The 19,326-nt window shown below is 42.3% G+C and overlaps 1 protein-coding gene across 1 annotated transcript in view; it reads right to left on the bottom strand.

The window, feature by feature from the left end:
• Positions 1-19,326, bottom strand: part of NOC3L (NOC3 like DNA replication regulator) — a 775,720-nt gene that overhangs the window by 716,978 nt on the left and 39,416 nt on the right. Inside the window, exon 2 of the mRNA XM_069611339.1 lies at positions 5,369-5,576. Coding sequence (XP_069467440.1) covers positions 5,369-5,576 — 208 coding nt within the window. The remainder of the gene's footprint in view (positions 1-5,368; positions 5,577-19,326) is intronic.

The following is a 19,326-nucleotide window of genomic DNA, read 5'->3' as shown; positions in this document are numbered from 1 at the left end:
TCATTCATTTCAGCTCCTGTAATGCACTCCAGATACTCAATCTTTGTGGACCTCCAAGCTCTGGCCCACTTCCCTTGGCCCGTTACCCACCCTAGTCCCGTTGGTTAAGAACCCCGTAGTTCAGATCACCTCCTCCCTCTCCGCATTATCGCAGGTTAGTGCCAGGTGTGGGTCAAGCCATCTTAAGCTAAGAGTTCTAATAAAGGTGATACATTTTATTCCTAGCCATCTGTGTAGTACTGTGGTCTCTGCAACCATTTCAGGGACACTGGACTATTGCAATTCTACCCTGCTAGTTCAACCAATATTTTGTATCCAATGTTTACAAGTACTGCAGAACTCTGCTGCAGGCTTGACTGTGTGCCTGCCCAAATTTGCCCACGTGTCCTCCCGGCTACGGAACCTACATTGGCTCCCACTGGGAGTGCAAATCACTTAAGTAATGGCGCCGAGACACTATCTCCAGGACAAATTTGTCAAATATGTTCCTTCGAGACAGTTTTGCTCGGCCAACCAGTTATTGCTATCTGTGCCCAGTACAGCCCCCAGGTCCGCTCTCGCTGACTTTTCCAAAAACAAAATGTCGGGCGCGATGCGGCCTGAAAGCAAGGATGGGCGTCCCACGTTGCTAAGCAACGTTGTCTAGGCTGCATTTAAGCCTAAACATTCGCCAGCAGGCGGAAGCCGACGGCCACCTAAGGCCAACATAAGGCCGCTTGCCCCGTTTGCCCCTGTTCGCACCGGGTGCACGCTGATCAGCCCCTGAATCTCATCATATAGGCTACGTTGAACACTCTTACTAGAGGAACATCTCTATGCTCTGGAAGTGGATGATCGACATTATACCGGACAGCAAATTACCTGAGTACAGTCACTGGCTGCTCATTTGCGATGCAATGCTATGCACTCTGCATTAGTGCCTTTCCTGCTCCCATTACAGATTTCGAATCTAGGTGACATCATGTCATGTACTTACATAGTCGCCCTTATCTGAACTACTGCCCTGAGTCATTACTCGTATGCTGCACATGTACTTACCTAGTCGGCCATATTTGAGTAACTGCCTTTGAGTCATTGACTGCCTGCACATGTACTTACCTAGTCGGCCATATTTGAATAATTGCCTCTAAGTCATTGATTGCCTGCACATGTACTTACCTAGTCGGCCATATTTGAATAATTGCCTTTGAGTCATTGACTGCCTGCACATTTACTTACCTAGTCGGCCATATTTGAATAATTGCCTTTGAGTCACTGATTGCCTGCACATGTACTTACCTAGTCGGCCATATTTGAATAATTGCCTTTGAGTCACTGGTTGCCTGCAAATGTACTTACCTAGTCGGCCATATTTGAATAATTGCCTCTAAGTCATTGATTGCCTGCACACGTACCGGTTACTAATGTGGTATTCCAGATAGGCCACCACTATACAACTATGTATCTACCAGCCATTTACACAACCCTACTGAGGACCATCCTACACTTACTCATCATGCCAGATGTTAACGTACCTAACTCCTTGCCACCCTTGACGTCTGCAGTACACTTGAACGATAACTCTCCTGACCAATATTTACGTCCTAGCTATGAGCCCCTTGAGACAGCCACCGCGATATCTCACCCATGTGATACACCTAGCAGAAACCTTAGACTCCGTGCAAGACTATCTAAACTGCATGAACCCCTCCGCAGATCTCTGCCCTCTACCAACATTAAAACAAACCTCAAGCAGGTCTGTAAACCTCGTCAGACTAGACGACCTTCACAACCTAATTCCTATATTTGCCTAACTCAGAACAATAAGTCAAAAACACCCAATATGTCCACTATTCTACCCCCTCAAGCCACAGAAGTCACTAAGACCCCCAACTATTGTTGGAGCACTCCTTAACGTGAGATCGCTTGTCGCCCATGCCCTGGACATTGCCGACATAATTACAGAAGGCAACCTTGACTTTCACGCTATCACAGAGACCTGGCTACACAATGCAGCAGGACCCTGCCAAACTTCAACTAAATAATAATCAAACACTTATCATTCACCTTTTATATAGACCACCTGGCCCTCTAGGCACCTTTGAAGAGGATCTCCATAACTTACTCACAAATAACCTCAAACCTCGTTCTCAATCAATCCTTCTTGGGGACTTTAATTTAGGTCTCCATGACACCAAAGATACCAACGCTACATTGGTAGCCAACACTATTCACGCACTTGGCCTAACTGAAAGAGTTGACAAGCCTACGCACCTGAAGGGAAGAACACTTGATTGGATAGCTGACTGCAACTGCACAGCCACTATCTCATCTATAATGCCCTTACCTTGGACAGACCATTCCCTGGTGTCCTTTAACCTAGCTACTGCCAGACCTAACCCTACGGCCCTCCCACTAGCGCCACCTTGCTTAACCAGAAATAAAAAATGCATCACTGTAGGGAAAGTGATCCCAGCTATATTACTGACCCTTAACGCTCTATCAGATAATCTAAACCCTAGCATCCTAGTGCAAGGATTTATTACCATCATGCTCACTACCCTAGATAAAGTGGCTCCTCTCAAACTTAGGCCAAGCAAACCGAAAGCTCATCTAAACAAATGGTTTAGTCCACAGCTAAGAGATTTACGCATTCTGAAAAGAAAGAGCGAAACCACCTGGAGGCTCTGCCCATCAGTCGATAACAAAACTAAACTATCCACTATCTCCTCACTTTACAAAAAAGAAGTGTGCCAGGCAAAACGTAACTCATATGATGACCGTATAGCTAAATCTAACTCCAGCATGAAAGAGCTTTTTTCCATTCTAAAGGAACTCGAGTCTCCCATCGCCATTCAGGACACCTGTACCAAGGACAAACCTTGGTGCACAGATATCCAGCAAGCCTTAGCAAATAAAATTATCACACTCCAAAATAAAATCCAGCAAAAAAAAGAAGTACACAAAATTCAGGATTTGCCTAAAATGCCTCACACCAATAACCCACTGGTGCACAGCAATACCTTCCACTTCTCCAAAATGACCACCTTAGAAGTAGAAAAAGTTATCCTGTCGCTTAAACCATCAAATTGTAAAGGTGACATTTGCCCGGCACAGTTAATAAAAGACGGTGCAAGAGGATCATCTCCCTTTATGACTAAATTGATCAACGCCTCCTTCGCCTCAGGCACCATCCGTGCCAACCTTAAACAGTCCTGGGTACTCCCCCTCCTTAAAAAACAGACATAAGATCCCCTCATCCCCACTAATTACCGCCCTATTACTACGGTACCGTTTCTTCTTAAGATTCTGGACAAAGCCGCATACAACCAAATTCAAAAGCACCTAGAATTACATAACCTATTAGGAGAAAGACAATCAGGCTTCCGTCCCCTACACGGAACAGAAACTGCCCTCATTGACTTGAAATCTCAAATTGATGAGCTGAGAGACAAAGGGAGAACAGTACTCCTACTACTCCTGGACCTCTCAGCTGCCTTTGATCTGGTGGATCACAAAGTCCTCTGCAGTCACCTGGATTCCGCCGCCCATTTCTCCTCGGAAGCCATTGGATGGATCAAGTCATTCTTGAGCGAGAGAACAATGAGTCTTCTCCCCCTCAGCAGCGGCAGATCCCACCCCCATCTTATGTGGTGTTCCGCAGGGCTCTTGTGTATCCCCAACTCTATACAATATCTTCACCAAGCCCCTGTTTGATGATCTGGACCATCTTGGTATCACCTACACTAATTATGCAGATGATGCACAGATCCTCCTCCCGCTTTCTGGGGATCATGCTAAAGACACGGAATTGGTGAACAAGGTATACCTTATCATCCAGGCATGGATGGCCACTCACGGCCTTTGTCTAAACGATAAGACAGAGTTGATTATCCTCGGTACCCAAGCCAATATTAAAAAACTAGGACAGAAATTATCCTCATTCAACATAGATGGGATCATCCTCCAAGTATCCAAGGATGTAGAAACCCTGGGATTCTATCTTGATTCTACCCCATCACTTGATAAACAGCTAAAATCCCTGGCCTCCTCCACGGCCTACACGTGCAAACTGATAAGAGCCGGTAAACCGTTCCTTTCCAATAAGAGTTGTCTAATCCTGGCCAGAGCCTTAATTCTCTCCAGAATCGATTATTGTAATATTTTATACTCTTGAGCTAAAAAAAAAATAACCCGAAGACTACAAACATTACAAAATAATGCCCCCAGCGCAGCACTAGGCATTAATAAAAGATCCCATATCTCTTCCGCCAGACGCCATCACAACAGGCTGACCACGGAGAACAAAATAAAACTCAAGATGATATCCCTGACCCACAAAGCCCTTAACAACTCTGCCCCTAGTTACCTGACTGACAAATTCCACAGGAAAACATCTCTTAGACCAACCAGAGTTGTCAATTCTAATTGCTTGACAATACCGAACTTTAGACTCACTACTATTGGAGGAAATAGCTTCCCGGTAAAGGCTGCTAAAACTTGGAACTCACTACCACAAGACCTTAGAGCGGACCTGCCCTACCTTTGTTTCAGGGAAAAAGTCATTCAACTCCTTACCTCGACTGACCTCAATTGACCGGTGTTACCTACCTCCTACTGGTATTAATCACTAGACCTTCGCTGTAATTCTGATTGACCTACTTGAACCTGTATATTTTGTAATTATTTGTGTGACCTTATTGTATTTTCTAATGTATATTTTGCTATGATGTAACGTTGTAAGTTTCGCATTTTCTTGCCACTGCGCCCCTGGGTCTGGCGTGCTCAAAAAGTGAATAAAACAAACAAACACCCAGGCCACCCTGGGAGGAAGGGCCTTCTCAGTGGCCTCATCCACTCTGCGGAATTCTCTGCCACTTTCTCTGCCTGCCATTGGCAATCACCTGGCATTCAGGAAGGTGCTGAAGACATTTCTTTTTCCTTTAGGTGAATATTAATTGTCTTTTTGGTGGGCTCTCTGTCGCTCCGTGTCCCTTACTGTGTGCCTTTTACTCAGTGCCAAGACCCGTGGGTTCAAGTTGCGCCCTACAAATTCCAAATTCATTCATGTATTCACTCCACCCATTTTGCATAGAATATGTTTATTGCTCAAATATAACCCATCACTAGTGCTCTCCTGCCATTTCGGAGTACTCAGTTTCCCTGAGAACTTTCAACCTTTATGCTTCACTTCTGTGTTCTTAAAAAAAATGCGCCATTCAGAAATTCAAAGTTCCATTTTTGATCAGTGGTTACCATTGAATAAAGGTAATACATTCTAATAAATTCTAGAAATTAGCCAACACCATATCACAAATGGGCTTGCGAGACCACCAGGCAACAGCAGAGCTTCACGCACAAATGTGCAAAAACACACAATACAAATCACCTTGGGCCTTTTTCTTCGGCTGATCCAACGGAACATGTGTCCTAGCTGAAGCATCTCTCAGCGCCTCCCGTAGTTGCTTCTGTTCCTTTCGGTGTTTCTTGGCAGAGTTCTGCTGCTTAAATTGTTTATTCTTCAATTTGTTATCAAGCTTCACTTTACTGGTTTTCAGGAGCTTCCTGAAGCTTGGCACTCGTTTGTTATTTCTCTTCTGTAAAGCAAAACAGATCAGGCTGTTATTTCGTTTGTATGCGGTTTAAGAGATGGGACGCCGACACAACACTTCCCCCCACACACTGGGCATGCACCCATTATCCTTTATGCAGTTCTTGAAAATACTGCAAATCTACATCACCCAAAGCATAGGTCCTACATGTAGCTCATGTGGGCATTTCTAACAGGCTTTCTTTTCCTATATTACAGGCACATTTCTAAATTGTGTGTCTTTCTCCATGAGAATAATATGTTGCTCTGCATCTATAAAATGGATAGTGAGCTATAAAATTCGTCACTTCATAAAAAGTATATTAAAAAAAAAAATACATGTCTGTTGCCTGCTGGGTCTCATTGGTGTGTTTCCTCTATGCCCACAAAAGAGGCCACACAGGAAATGTCACACACAGAAGACCTCTCAGACGGAAAAGGCGGGTGAAGGAAGGCGCAGCATGGACAGGTAAGTAGGTCGGGCAAATGGTGGACCAGCAGGAAGAGGACCAGGAAAAATAAAAACAAGGGTAAGAGAAGGTGGGGAGTGGAGGCAATGGGTAAGGCTAAAGAGAGCACTTCAGGAGGCAGACAGGGGTGGGCAAGGCAGGACAGTGGGGGGGGGGGAGGGGGTTTGGCGAGTGCCGCGTGGAAACCCCCCCTGACTCCTGATGAGGGGGGATAGGGTGCATGTTGGTCCCATGGTAGAGGCCACTTCAAATTAAGAACAGCATAAACAATGCCTCATTTTGGCACATCCCTGAGCGGACAACCAAGAGACATAGAACCAACAAACCTTCCGACAGAGGCTCCACCAACTGCACATGCATACGTTAAAACATATGCACATTCCTAACCTACAGCTACAATATTTGAATCACAGTTCTCTTTCCTGCTACATTTATATATGTTATTTTCTCAAAATATTCCAGCCTCAACTGCATGCTTCTCTCTAAACCTACATGATTAGCTCACATTCAGTAGTTTTATGTATGAAATACATTAAACACATACACCTAGACTGGATTCCAACCTCAGCAAAAATGAATCCTGCTACAATCCCCACCCATAAGCAGCCCTCCAGCTTGAGCACGGACGAAATTAAATCAATTTGGCGAACATATTTTGTTGCAATCTGCTTGGAAATTCAAATGTGGCTCGAGTTTCCTCTGTGGTCATAGGTTGGAAGAACTGCCCCCACTGTGGGTTCCTACACTTACCACTGTTGCAATAAAATGCGATTGAACAACCAGCAGCATTACTAACCTGTGGCCACAAGAAAAACGTTGTGACACAAGTAATCTATTTATATATTCAATGCAAAAAACTTTAGTTAATGATCAGTTAAGGTAAAAAACTTATCACAACAAAACCCTGGAAATTCAGCTAAAGCCACCTTAACTCTGCGCCCCCGTTAGGCATCCTTTGACCACAATGATGACATCACTTACGACAATGATAATTTAACTGATAGCATCAAACATAAGATAACTCTAGGTATTTGCACATATTTAGACCACCCTTACGTTCCTACTTATGCGATTTCTTTCTGACTGCTTTTGTGACTCACTGGACCCAGACCGCTGGAAGCATTGAAACTGCCATTGCACGCGCTTCCAGAAAGTGTCGAGCAAAGTTTCTGCAGTCGGAAAAGAACAGGGAAGCCACAATCAGGGCGAAATAACTGCACCACTGTCCAGATTGCAACCTCCCTTGCCACATACTCATAACATACTTGCCCTCTCATCATTTCCCCTCCTCACCCCCCCCCCCCCCATGTCTGGCTTTCAACAATACTCTGCTTTATAAAGATAACTTGAAAGGTACACATATAGTGTCACTCAAATATATAAATCCTTATTAAAACTATGTTAGACAAAAAGTGTACAATTGTGGCATTATTCCCCCAATCCTGAATGGGAAACTACAAATTCCAGAATGCAAGTCAGCAAAAGGCTAAAAATATGGTCTCCCAGAGACCACTGGGAACATAGATCTTTAAACCATAAGGGGACTAATATATATATATACACATATATTAGTTATTTTCGTTTGCCTTGCACGTGCAAGCTGGATTTGCAATTGTTCATGCATTAGCAGCTCCTTACCAGCTCCTTGCCTCATGGCAGCTTGGCCTTTAGAGTGTAATACTTTCAAAGACTGACAGGAGCACGGTTTAACAAAAAGTAACATGGATGCTGTGTCTTTCTTAGCTTGTTACGAGATATTTAAAACTAAGAAAACACACAGCATCTGGGACTGCGGACTGTCCCATCCGCACAGTAACCGGGACCAACCATGTTTAGCTTGAAAGTGAGGAAGGGGGCCAGTCCCTTCCTGGCTTTGAAGCTAAGCAGGTTCGGTCTTGGTTAGTGCATGGATGGGAGTCCCGGCCATAGCCATTGTTTTTTCACTCCCGAAGTCACTGTAGCTGTAAAAATAAATATATATCTTATTTTCACTTTTTTCTATAATGGTGGCTATGAACTACAAATACCCTAGGTTATTACTTTGTAGTCCTTATACCCGCAGTTATTGGGAAAAACGATGAAACCCAAAAATACTTCCCTGCCCGACCTTCACCAAGTGCCCACCTCATGTGTGCCTGCTCCATATATATATATATATATATATATATATATATATATATATATATATATATATATATATATATATATATCTCCACTTCCTTCTCACTGTACCCCCTTCCCCCTGCGCTTCCTCCCGCTTCCGCTCTTTTCATCTTCTTGCTCCTCTGCACTGGAACTCTCTCCCCCCTCCCAATCTGCTCTTCCACTACCCTCACCTCATTTCGCACTTCCCTTAAATCCCTTCTTCTCCATTCCCCTCTGTGAAGCCCCCTCCCTGCCTTCTCGACCCCCCCTGGTTTTCCCCTCTCTTCAATTCCTCTCTCCCCTCTCCCTTCACTCTCTCTCCCTTCCTTCCTTCTACACTTATTCAATCCTTCTCCTGGTCCCCTCAACACACCAATTCCCACTTCACTTCCCCCCTCTCAGTCAATTGCTCTTTGCACTGTTTTATGGAATGATTCATGCTGTAATTCTTGCTCACAATGTTAATTGTTGTTATTTCTCTGTATTTGTTGTTCCAATGTACAGCGCTTTGGCGTAAAGCGCTCAATAAATCAAATAAAAAAAAATTATATATATATATATATATGACTCTTTTAGACACAGTATACTCTTATTGCATTTGTCTCGTATTTTGAAATCATTAACTGTATGTTTTGGGTACTATGGCTATGTAGTTATATTGCATTTTCATTTTTCTTTTTTGTTTATTTTTCATATGTGGATTTTTAATCTATGAGTAAACGGGCCTATATAACATGTATGCACTATTTAGGTGAATTTTAAGGACTATCAGGAAGGTCGTGTGCCCCTTAAATTGGGGCATTTTATGGTCTATGCACTTTACTGTGGATATATATATATATTTTTTTTTTTTTCATCATTCTCTAGCTGTCCATGGCTGCACGCCCTTTTGCCATCCTCCTTGTATTTTTATGGGAGGTTAGGCTGGTTTTCAAACCCTGTGATTACACGAACAGTGCACCCATGGACGTAGAGCACTACGCGTATTATCTTTGCTATAAAGAATGAAATTTGGATCCCTATGCATTTCCCCTTGTTTCCCCCTTTCTCCTTTCCCTGACCCTGTTTACCTTTGCCTTCCGTACTATTGCTGCTATGTACTTTGCACCTTGTTTTTGGCACTTTGCACTATTGTGCATGCACTAAGCACTTTATCCTTTGTCTAATATTGCTATACGTGTTGTAATTTGACCCGTTCTGCAACCTATCTTATACACAATGTCTACTCAATGTATAGGTTAGATCGAGATTACCAATGATTAAGGCGTATACATTAATGTCATTTTATTAACGCACGTGTACACTTTGCATAGAGGATCCTTAGATGGGAGACGGCAATATATCTGTGAGTTTGCCCCATTATTATGTTTCTTTGGGGCAGGCTTTATTTTGATATATTCTTGATTTTCGAAGGAATGCCGCTTACATTGCACCGCACCTTCTTAAGCACATTACATATCTATGTTTCATACATTATAGTTAGGTGCTATGCAGCTCGCCATTGCTTTTTGTATTTTGCATTCGCAAGGCGTTCCTTACTTTATGCTTGTGCGGTTCCTTCCTTCTGTTCTACGGGTATTATTATTATATATTTTTTAATAATACTTTACCTTGTATTCTGACCATTTTAGGGTTTTGTGAGGTATTTGTCGTCTCTCTCATCTAGGCCCTCTTTGTGTACTCTGTGGCGTTAGCGGCAATAATTAAATTTGTAAATTGCCGTTTTAAGCTTAGCATTCTATTTAATGGTTTTATTTGAGACTATTAAGGTCGATATGAGGTAACACTTGGTCACTACAATATGGCCGATTGTTTTTCTCCCTACATTGGAGTTACGTGGTGTACGAGACACTCTACACATTGCAACCATAGAGTTTGAATTGTGTTTTAATGAGTCAATTTCCTGCGTTTACCCTACTATCGTGAACAAGCGGTCAGTTGATCGCGAAACGCGTCGGTGTAACCTTCCGGTTCTCCCTTGCTATGCACCTTTTTAATAAAGAACATTTGGTGCTACCTGATCTCTGCCGTGCAGCCCTTTATTTGCTAAGTACTGGATTCTCTGGACCTGGCTGCTCTTGGGAGTGCATTCCGCAGATTTGGCCCTCTTTTGGGCTTAATTTTCGTTTGAATATATATATATATATATATATATATATATATATATATATATATATATATATATATATATATATATATATATATATATATATAAGAAAACCAGAGGCGAAGGGATGGACCGCACTCTCCGTGGACCCAGGGAGGTCCTGCAATCCCGGATGGGAAGAGAACCCAAAAATATATGATGCTCACACGGTAGGAATAGGAAGTTTTTAATGGTAAAAAAAACTGCACAATTGTACAGAACAAAAAGGCTGGGGAAACAGCAAGACAAACAGAGGCAGGACGCCTGGTACACGGCCCACCTACACCGCGTTTCACGCTCAACTGAGCGCTTGATCACGTAGCACAACAGAGGACAAAGACACAATTAAAATTAACATGTAGTCCATCATCTATGTTAGTTGGAATAGAGGTACAAAAGAGGACTGATTCCATGGCGGCCATGTTGGAATGGAGATTCAACAATAAGCCAACAGTGTAATACTTATAACGACCTAAAGTAAAGTACAGAAATAGAAGAAAAATTCTATACAGACAGCCATGTGAGTTAAATCCCTTGTACCTGGAATTCCAACGTGTGTAACTGGTTTTAAAAGACAAGATATTACAATGCATATTTTAAAGATCGAATAAGTGCATAGTGTGCTTAAAAAATTTTTTTTTAAGATTGCAGCATATAAAAGTCAATCAGTCAATCTTAAAACAAGCTAAAAGAGCTAAACAAGCAACTTGATACCATGTCAATCAGGCTTTGTGCAAATCCACAAAATAACAGCATAAATATGCAATGATTTGGCTTTGTGCAAATGAGCAAGATAGCAGCATAGACACGTGCAAAATAGCAGATATTGCAACACGTTGACATAATAGATGGTTCAGAAGGCTTGGTGCCGAAAAAATGGTCATGGAGGAACCATCAGAGCTGTGGGGTGATCAGAATACGAAGATATGTAAAAAACGATCAGAATAAGAACTCTGATAGTAAAATACAAGGCAACAATAACGGTAACAAATCAATCTAAAAGCATTACATATTCTGACCAATAATGACATAAAGTGCAAGTGCAAGTCGGTCAGAAGCAGCATGAAAAAATGTGCAAACAGGCAAGATCACATAGGCCATATTGACATAAAGTGCAAGTGCAGGTCAATCAAAAAGCAGCATAAAAGTTGTGCAAACAGGCAAAATCACGTAAGCAACTATAATTAGTAGCAATTTGGAAGATTAATTGGCAGATGGTATCACAACTAACAAAGATAAACATTTTAGTAAGACTAGCTGAATACCTCGACTGAAGCATATAAATTTGAAATGATCTTGTACAACCAGTTAACCAAAAGTAGAGAAGGTGTTAGAAAGCACCAAGATGTTAAACATAAAAGACTACAACAAATAAAAAATAGACAAAAAGTGTCAAATGTCCAACTAGGTCGTGAAGACAACAGCTTGAAAAATAAGGCTAAAAGTAAAACCAATCCCATTTATAAACCGTAGTGGTAATATAGCCATCATAGTGGTAATGGGGAAAAGAAAGAACTAAAGCACAGGTCAGGGACTGAAAGGTGAAAAAGGAACAACATGTTCATTCCAGAAAACAAAAGAAACAAAAGAAACACTCGTAAATGAGAAAGCACAATCCCATCATCTGAATATAATCAGAAACGAATCGATAACTTGAGGAAAAACAATTAGCAAACAAAGGTCCCTTATGTGCCTAAAAACGTATAAAGCTCCTCGTCAAGATTGTGGCCATTGGGGAACTTGGTGTCGAAATCCAAAATAAATCTGGTCTCCAACTGTCTTAGTTTCAGCACACGATCCCCACCTCTAGGGTGGATCGGAATGTGCGCCACTGCGAAGAATTTAAGGAGAGAAAGATCATTGTTGTGTTTTTCTTTAAAGTGCTTGGCCATAGGGTATGCGGGATCAGAGTTTTTGATTGCCCTGAGATGCTGTAATATTCTGAGCTTAAGCTTACATGTGGTACTCCCGACATACCATCTCATGCATGGACATGAGAGCACATAAACCACAAAAGTGGTATCACAATACATTGAATGTTTGATTAACTGGTTGCATTGGGTAACCGGATGCAAAAAGGATTTACATGTAATGGCATGAGCACAGGCCTTACATTTGCAGCATTTGGTAAAGCCTATGGGGGATTCCATCAATGATTTCATGAGAGATGGATTGGTATTGATAGGTGGCAAGAAGCTGGAGACCAGTTTATCCCTGAGCGAGGGTACACGTTTATACGTGATAGTAGGACGTTTGGAAAGCAGGGGACATAAGTCCTTGTCAATGATGAGCATCCGCCAATGTCGCTCTATAATTTTGCGAACATGATTGGAAGCATTGTCAAATGTGACAATCAGACGGGGTTCATCGTTGACAGTAGTTCTGGCAGGCTTAATGCCATACAGTAGGCGGTCCCTAGATAGTCCACGTGCTTTGGTGTAGGCCAATTCTATGATTCTGCGCTCATAGCCTTGCTTAACAAAATCTGAAGCCGCCAGGGCACAATGATAATCAAAGGAAGCTAGATCTGTGCAGTTCCTACGAAATCTAATAAATTCCCCATATGGAATACTGTGTTTACATGACATAGGATGACAGCTTGTGGCATGTAAAGGCAGACCAGTGTTAGATGGTTTTTTGTATATTGCTGTGCGAAGGCCAGAACTTTCAAGAGTCACCACTATATCAAGATAGACAATTTCAGTCGTGCTGTTGCATTCTGTGAACCTCAGATTAGACATGTTGGTATTGATCTGTTTCACAAATGATTGCCATTCAACTTCGGTCCCCTTCCATATGACGAAAACATCGTCAATATATCGCCACCAGGCGACAATATGTGTGGCAAAGCTAGATGCAAGTAGATCACTAAGGAAAGTGGCCTCCCACCATCCCATTGTCAGGTTTGCATATGAAGGGGCAAAAGTACTGCCCATGGCAGTACCCCTTATCTGACGAAAAAAAGAACCCTCAAACAAGAAGACATTGTTGTTTAGGCAGAAAGAGAGCATTTCAAGAATCATGGAACTGTGGCTGTATAAATTCAATGAGCGGGAATCGTGAAAATATTTGCAGGCACCCATACCGACTTGATGGTCAATGGAGGTATAGAGAGAGACAACATCAAGGGTTGCTAAAAGCAAACCATCTTCCCAAGGTATATTTGAGATATGTTGTAAAAAATCTTTGGTGTCCCGTAAATAAGAAGGTAAAAATGACACAAGGGGAAATAAGGTTTCGTCAACAAACTGGGCCAAATGCTCAAGGAGAGAACCACACAGAGTAACAATAGGCCTGCCCGGTGGATGTACAAGAGATTTGTGAGTTTTGGGCAAAAAATAGATTGTAGGTATAGTGAAACAGGATGGAGCTAAAAATTTGACAAAATCATCATCTATGAGGCCAATGTTAACCCATTTAGTACATACATTTTTAAGTTCAGACTGTATATCATCAAAGGGATTTTTCGAGAGCCGAGCATACCACAGTCGATCTTTGAGTTGACGTTTGGCCTCCATTACATAGTGTACTCGATCCTGAATTACAATGTTAGAGCCCTTATCGGCCGGTTTAATAATAATGTTCGGCAAGCTTTGTAATTCGCTGATGGCCGAATATATATGCTATAAAACAGCTTTAAATTAATCTCCCACCAATACAAAGCAGCCATCACCAAAGCTAAAGCCAACGCATGCACTTCCAATGCCAAATCTCTCTCAAAGGAAATCTACACTATCTTCAACGAGCTCATCTCGCCACCCAACACCCCAGACAAAATCATCAAAGATGAAGCCTGGTGTGCCAGTATTCAATCAGCCATGCTAACCAAAATCGATCTCCTTCCAAAAATAAAATCCAGGATCAGTGTAAAGCCCTACCTCTTCACCTTAGGCCTAAGCAAACCAATTCAACTCCCGCCTCAACTAACTCCACTAAACCAGTCTTCACCTTCAGTGACATCACTGAATTAGACGTAATGAACCTCCTCAAAAACCTCAAACCCTCTACGTGTAAAGGGGACATATGTCCTCCTAAACTCATCAAGGACTGCGCAGAGCGTTTTTCACCGCTCCAGACGGCCTTCATTAATGCTTCCTTCAGAACAGGCATTATCCCCAACAGCCTCAAAGAGGCCTGGGTCCACGACCTTCTAAAAAAGCCTACTCTAGACCCTCTACAACTCAATAACTAATGACCCATAACCGCCGTGCCCTTCCTCCTTAAGATATTGGACAAAGCCGCCCATAGCCAGATACAATACTTCCTGGAAACCCACTCTATCCTCGGGACTAAGCAATCTGGTTTCCGAAAAGGACACAGCACTGAAACAACCCTAGTGGACTTAAAGATTCAGATCACCCAAATAATGGACATATGCAAGCCTGCCCTATTGTTACTCCTAGACCTCTCAGCTGCTTTTTATCTGGTGGACCACAAGACCCTCACATCACACCTTACTCACTCAGCCAACTTCTCTAAAGAAGCAGCTCTCTGGCTCACCTCCTTCCTTGAAGGCAGAGCAATGAAGGTATTCTCAAACATAGCAAACTCTACCCCTATCACCATCCACTGTGGAGTCCTACAGGGCTCTTGCACAGCACCCACTTTATACAACTTGTTCACAAAGTCTCTCTTCGAAAAGCTCGACTCACTTGGTATCGCGTACACGAATTACGCTGACGATACTCAGGTACTCCTACCTCTCTCTGGCTCATACCACAAAGACGCTGAGGCACTTCACACAATTTACTCCACCATCCAGGCCTGGGTGGCAGTCAATGGCCTTTGCCTAAATGGGGATAAGACCGAAATAATTATACTAGGTAAAAAAAAAAATACTCTAGTTAAACTTGATAAACTGTTCCCCAAGTTTACCATTGACAATACTATCATCCCAGTGTCGACATCTGCCAAGACCCTGGGGGTCTACATAGACCCCCACACTATCCATTACTAGACAGGTCAGCGCCATCACATCCTCATCCGCACACACCACCAAGCTCAAACGCCATAAAACCATACCTATCCAAACCCAATTGTCTATCAATATCTAGAGCAACTATTGGTGCTAAAGTAGACTATTGCAATGCTTTACTAGCAGGTACATCCGAAAAAAACCTGAACAGATTACAAGTCACGCAGAACAATACACTTCATGCCGCTTTAAGCATCCCAAAAAGGAAGCACATCTCCCAAGCCAGACAATCAGCTCAATAGCTCCCGGTCAAAGAGCGAATCACTTTCAAAATTCTCACCCTCACACATAAATGCCTCACTCTCTCTGCACCATCATACCCATCAGAGACAATCACCAAATCCTCCTCTCCACGACCCACTAGGACACAATACACCAAACAACTTCACATCCCACGAAGCAATAGGGCCAAAGCTGGCGGCCTAGGCTTCCCCCACATTGCCGCCAAATCCTGGGACGCACTACACACAGACATTAGAGCATAAAATTCACTCCTTGCCCTACGAACAAAACTTAAAACCTCACTTTCTGTACTGTAAATTGCAACTGTTGTTATTTAACTGTAACTATAGGAACCACACTGTTAATTGCAAATGTTCATTTATCTGTAACTAAGAACTGTCTGTAACATGCGCCACGATGCCCTTGGGCTGTTGCACGCTCTACAAATCCAAATAAATTCTCTCCGATAGCTGAGGTTACAGTAAAGCTCTGTGTTGCAAACTCAGTCCGTACACCACCTCCAACTCCTAAATTTTACTTGGTGACCTATTACGGTGCAGGTGGCGTGCAGAATTGCAGCCAAATCCATGACAAAAGTTATAAGCAATTAATTTCTTTAATTTCTATGCAACTCCGTAACTATAGGGTGGCAACTGCTGCACTATAAAACAGAAAATCTGTTTGTTCCTTATACAATTCCACACCCTTCCACCAGTCTGCACCACATTTTGCATAGTTACCTGCGAGGGCCCGCCAGACATCACTGGCTATCTTACATGTTGACAACCCAACCCGTTCCCCGGATTTCAGTCCCTGCACACATGAGACGGTTGCCTGGAAGTGGCAAGACATCAAGGTGGGCATCATTTTAAGCATCTCTATGCGAGGGACAAAACTTGAGCAGGCCTTGCAAAATCATAAAAAACCTGCTAGACCTGCAGGTCAAGTTAACTCAGTTGATCTACTGGACCTGAGAGAAATGCACCTAACCCACAAACTGGATGGCAATTTCCTTGTTACTGAAAAAACATGGTGCCCACCAGAAGAAATGTTAGTAGTAAACTAACACTGCTTTGTTTTGTTTTTTTAATATCAAAACTAGTTGGAACATATCGGCAAACATTTTATTTTATTACTGGACGCATGAAACATGATATATGCCAAAATCTATAGATCTTGCCGACAGGCAAAGACTACCACCTGGTATATGTAACGTGCCTGCTGCGCCAGCTGCCGAAACATTGCATATTGTTATTTAGTCTTAATAGCAATGTAAGTTCTTACACACTGATTTCTTCTGCTTGTGATGTAATCACAGTTATTATCCTACTTAAAAGTGCTCAAGTTATCAACCTCGGAAGTATGAAAGGACCAGCAGCAGACTCGAACATTAAGTGCACACTCGACTCATGTGAAAGGAGGACTACTTGGGAGGCATCGTGAAAACGTGATGCGCAACATGAAAATGGGGTAGACATGTAGCACAAAGATGGTGAATCCTGTCATGTAGCATACTTATATTGTATAAACACTGGCTTGTTATGGAAAAGCCCAATTTGATAACCATACATCCTAAAAGGTTTCTGATCAAGGCAAAGACGTTGTGCCACCAGCAACCTGGCTTCCCTCAAAGGTTTGTAGTGATATTACCAGGAAACCCTGTGCCAAATTCTGAGACAGGCCTTAGAGTTCAGACCACCTGACAAAATGCATTTTAAAATCAAAGTAATGAACATGAACTGGGGTTTCATATAATATTTTCTAAGAGATCACCACAACACTTAACTATACTGCAGATCCAATCTAAAAAACATACCATATAGGAGTCAAGATTTACTCCTGGCATGCGAGAAGTTGGGGCAGTGATGGGGAAGCACAGGTTGCCGTCACCCTCTGAGCACTAGTTCTTTTAAAACGCGTACTTTCCACCCTTTATAAACTCATGGCATCATTACAAATAACACGAAGGATTGCAGCGAGCCACATTTAAAGACCCCTGTGCACCTCACTCTGCCAGACTGTGGCTGCTTCTTGGCTGACGGAGTGGTTGACAATTCCACCTTCTGTGCATTTCACCAGTTCTATCAGCTGGGGGAATGGGGATAGAGTGTGGGAGGATGGTGCAGTGAAATCGGGTGCTACTCAGACACTGGGGTTATGCCTGACACACAAATATCTCTAAAGCACTTCATAGCCAACATGGGAGCGGTTTTAAATCTGGGTAGCGAGTGGCGAGGTAGGAACACATTTTCTGCAACTAATCAGGCATAACGTAAATTTAAATAACGCTCACACTCAGCAACACTGGGAGGAACCTTTCTTTCTAAGGTAGTTTGGTTGGTTTGGCATCAGTGGCTGAAATCCATTGGTAACCCAAATGTTTTAGGACAAATTTCCAGACAGATGGCACAGATTTATCATTCAACAATCGTATTGGTCACAGGTTTTGGAACCAATCATGAAAAGGCTCAGCCTTAACCTTCCAAATAAATACATAAAACACAATTACCATTGAGATGGTTGAATCAGCAAGAGACTGTCCGCCTGTGGTGCTGCACACTCAGTCAAATGTAACTGGCGATACCAGGGATGGAAAAGCCCTATCATTGGAATCAGTCTTCAAGAACATTGAATTAAGCATCATAAATACAGAAGCCAGACACTCCAAAGGAAAAAATATTGGACTGGATGGCTGCTCATAAGATAAAGGCATACATAACAGAAAAATAACTGTGTATTTGGTCAGACCATTAACTGTGGAACTTGCCATTCAGCTCCCAGGAAAAGCAGAGAAAAAGTTCAATCTCCCTAAGGGAACCCTTAGTAGAAATTTTAAAAAAACTGAAAACAACTGATCTTGAAAAACGTATGACGGATGTACTAAAAGCTACTAAGGATACAGATTCTCCCGCAGGGCTTGAAATTGAGATTGGATAAGCAGGAGCTACAAGTAGCCCTTGGGTATGTAACATCAACCAGTGACCAAGAGCCACCACTGTGGAACGAGGAGCTAGTGCATAGCGTTCCACACATCAAACGTACTCATAAAATGGAAACATACAATTTTGTCCATTATTTATGACCTCTTATGCTTTAAATGTAGTGTAGACATCTTCTAATGAATATATATAGATTGTCCCAAATGCAAAGAGTTAAATACACATCGGTGTCCTTGTTTGGCATCAGTTGGCTTGGGGAGCCGCAAAAGCTCCCAGTAGCTGCTGGTGCCATGCAACCCAGGCTGCAAGCAGGAGCTTAATAGCTCCAGGCTCCCCAGAATTTCTAACCCTGTCCTGATACATTGGCTAGTGTGTATCTGTGAATTTTAACTGAGAATTGGGACCAATTTGTCCTTCTAAGATGGAAAACCATAAGAGGCAACAGTAAACCACCAAAACTGGTTTACACCAGAATTAAAAGAAAATAACAGATCTAAACGACAGGCATAAAAAACCTGACAAAAATCAAATACTGAAACTAAAATGGAAAGACATGGCAAAAATATACAAAATGCATTGTGTGAAGCTAAAGAAAATTTCTTTAACACCCAGATCATGAACGCAGAAAACAATTCAAAAAATCTTTGAAATCATGAGATTCAGGCAGAATCTTTGATTCGTACTACTGCAGACAAGTCCAGCAGGCATTTATAGATAAGGTAAACTATGCCAGAGAAAGAATTAGAAGGGTGGAAACCATCAAAGTAATCTCACATACTAAGGAAGATACAGTAGATCAAAGTAGGAATAATCTTAACATCAAATATCCAAAGGATACTGACGCGGTTTGTAAAGTGGTG

Source organism: Ambystoma mexicanum, chromosome 8, assembly GCF_040938575.1.
Source record: "Ambystoma mexicanum isolate Mex_15411 chromosome 8, UKY_AmexF1_1, whole genome shotgun sequence".
Classification (NCBI taxonomy): domain Eukaryota; kingdom Metazoa; phylum Chordata; class Amphibia; order Caudata; family Ambystomatidae; genus Ambystoma; species Ambystoma mexicanum.
This window is presented reverse-complemented; position numbering and strand designations above follow the sequence as displayed.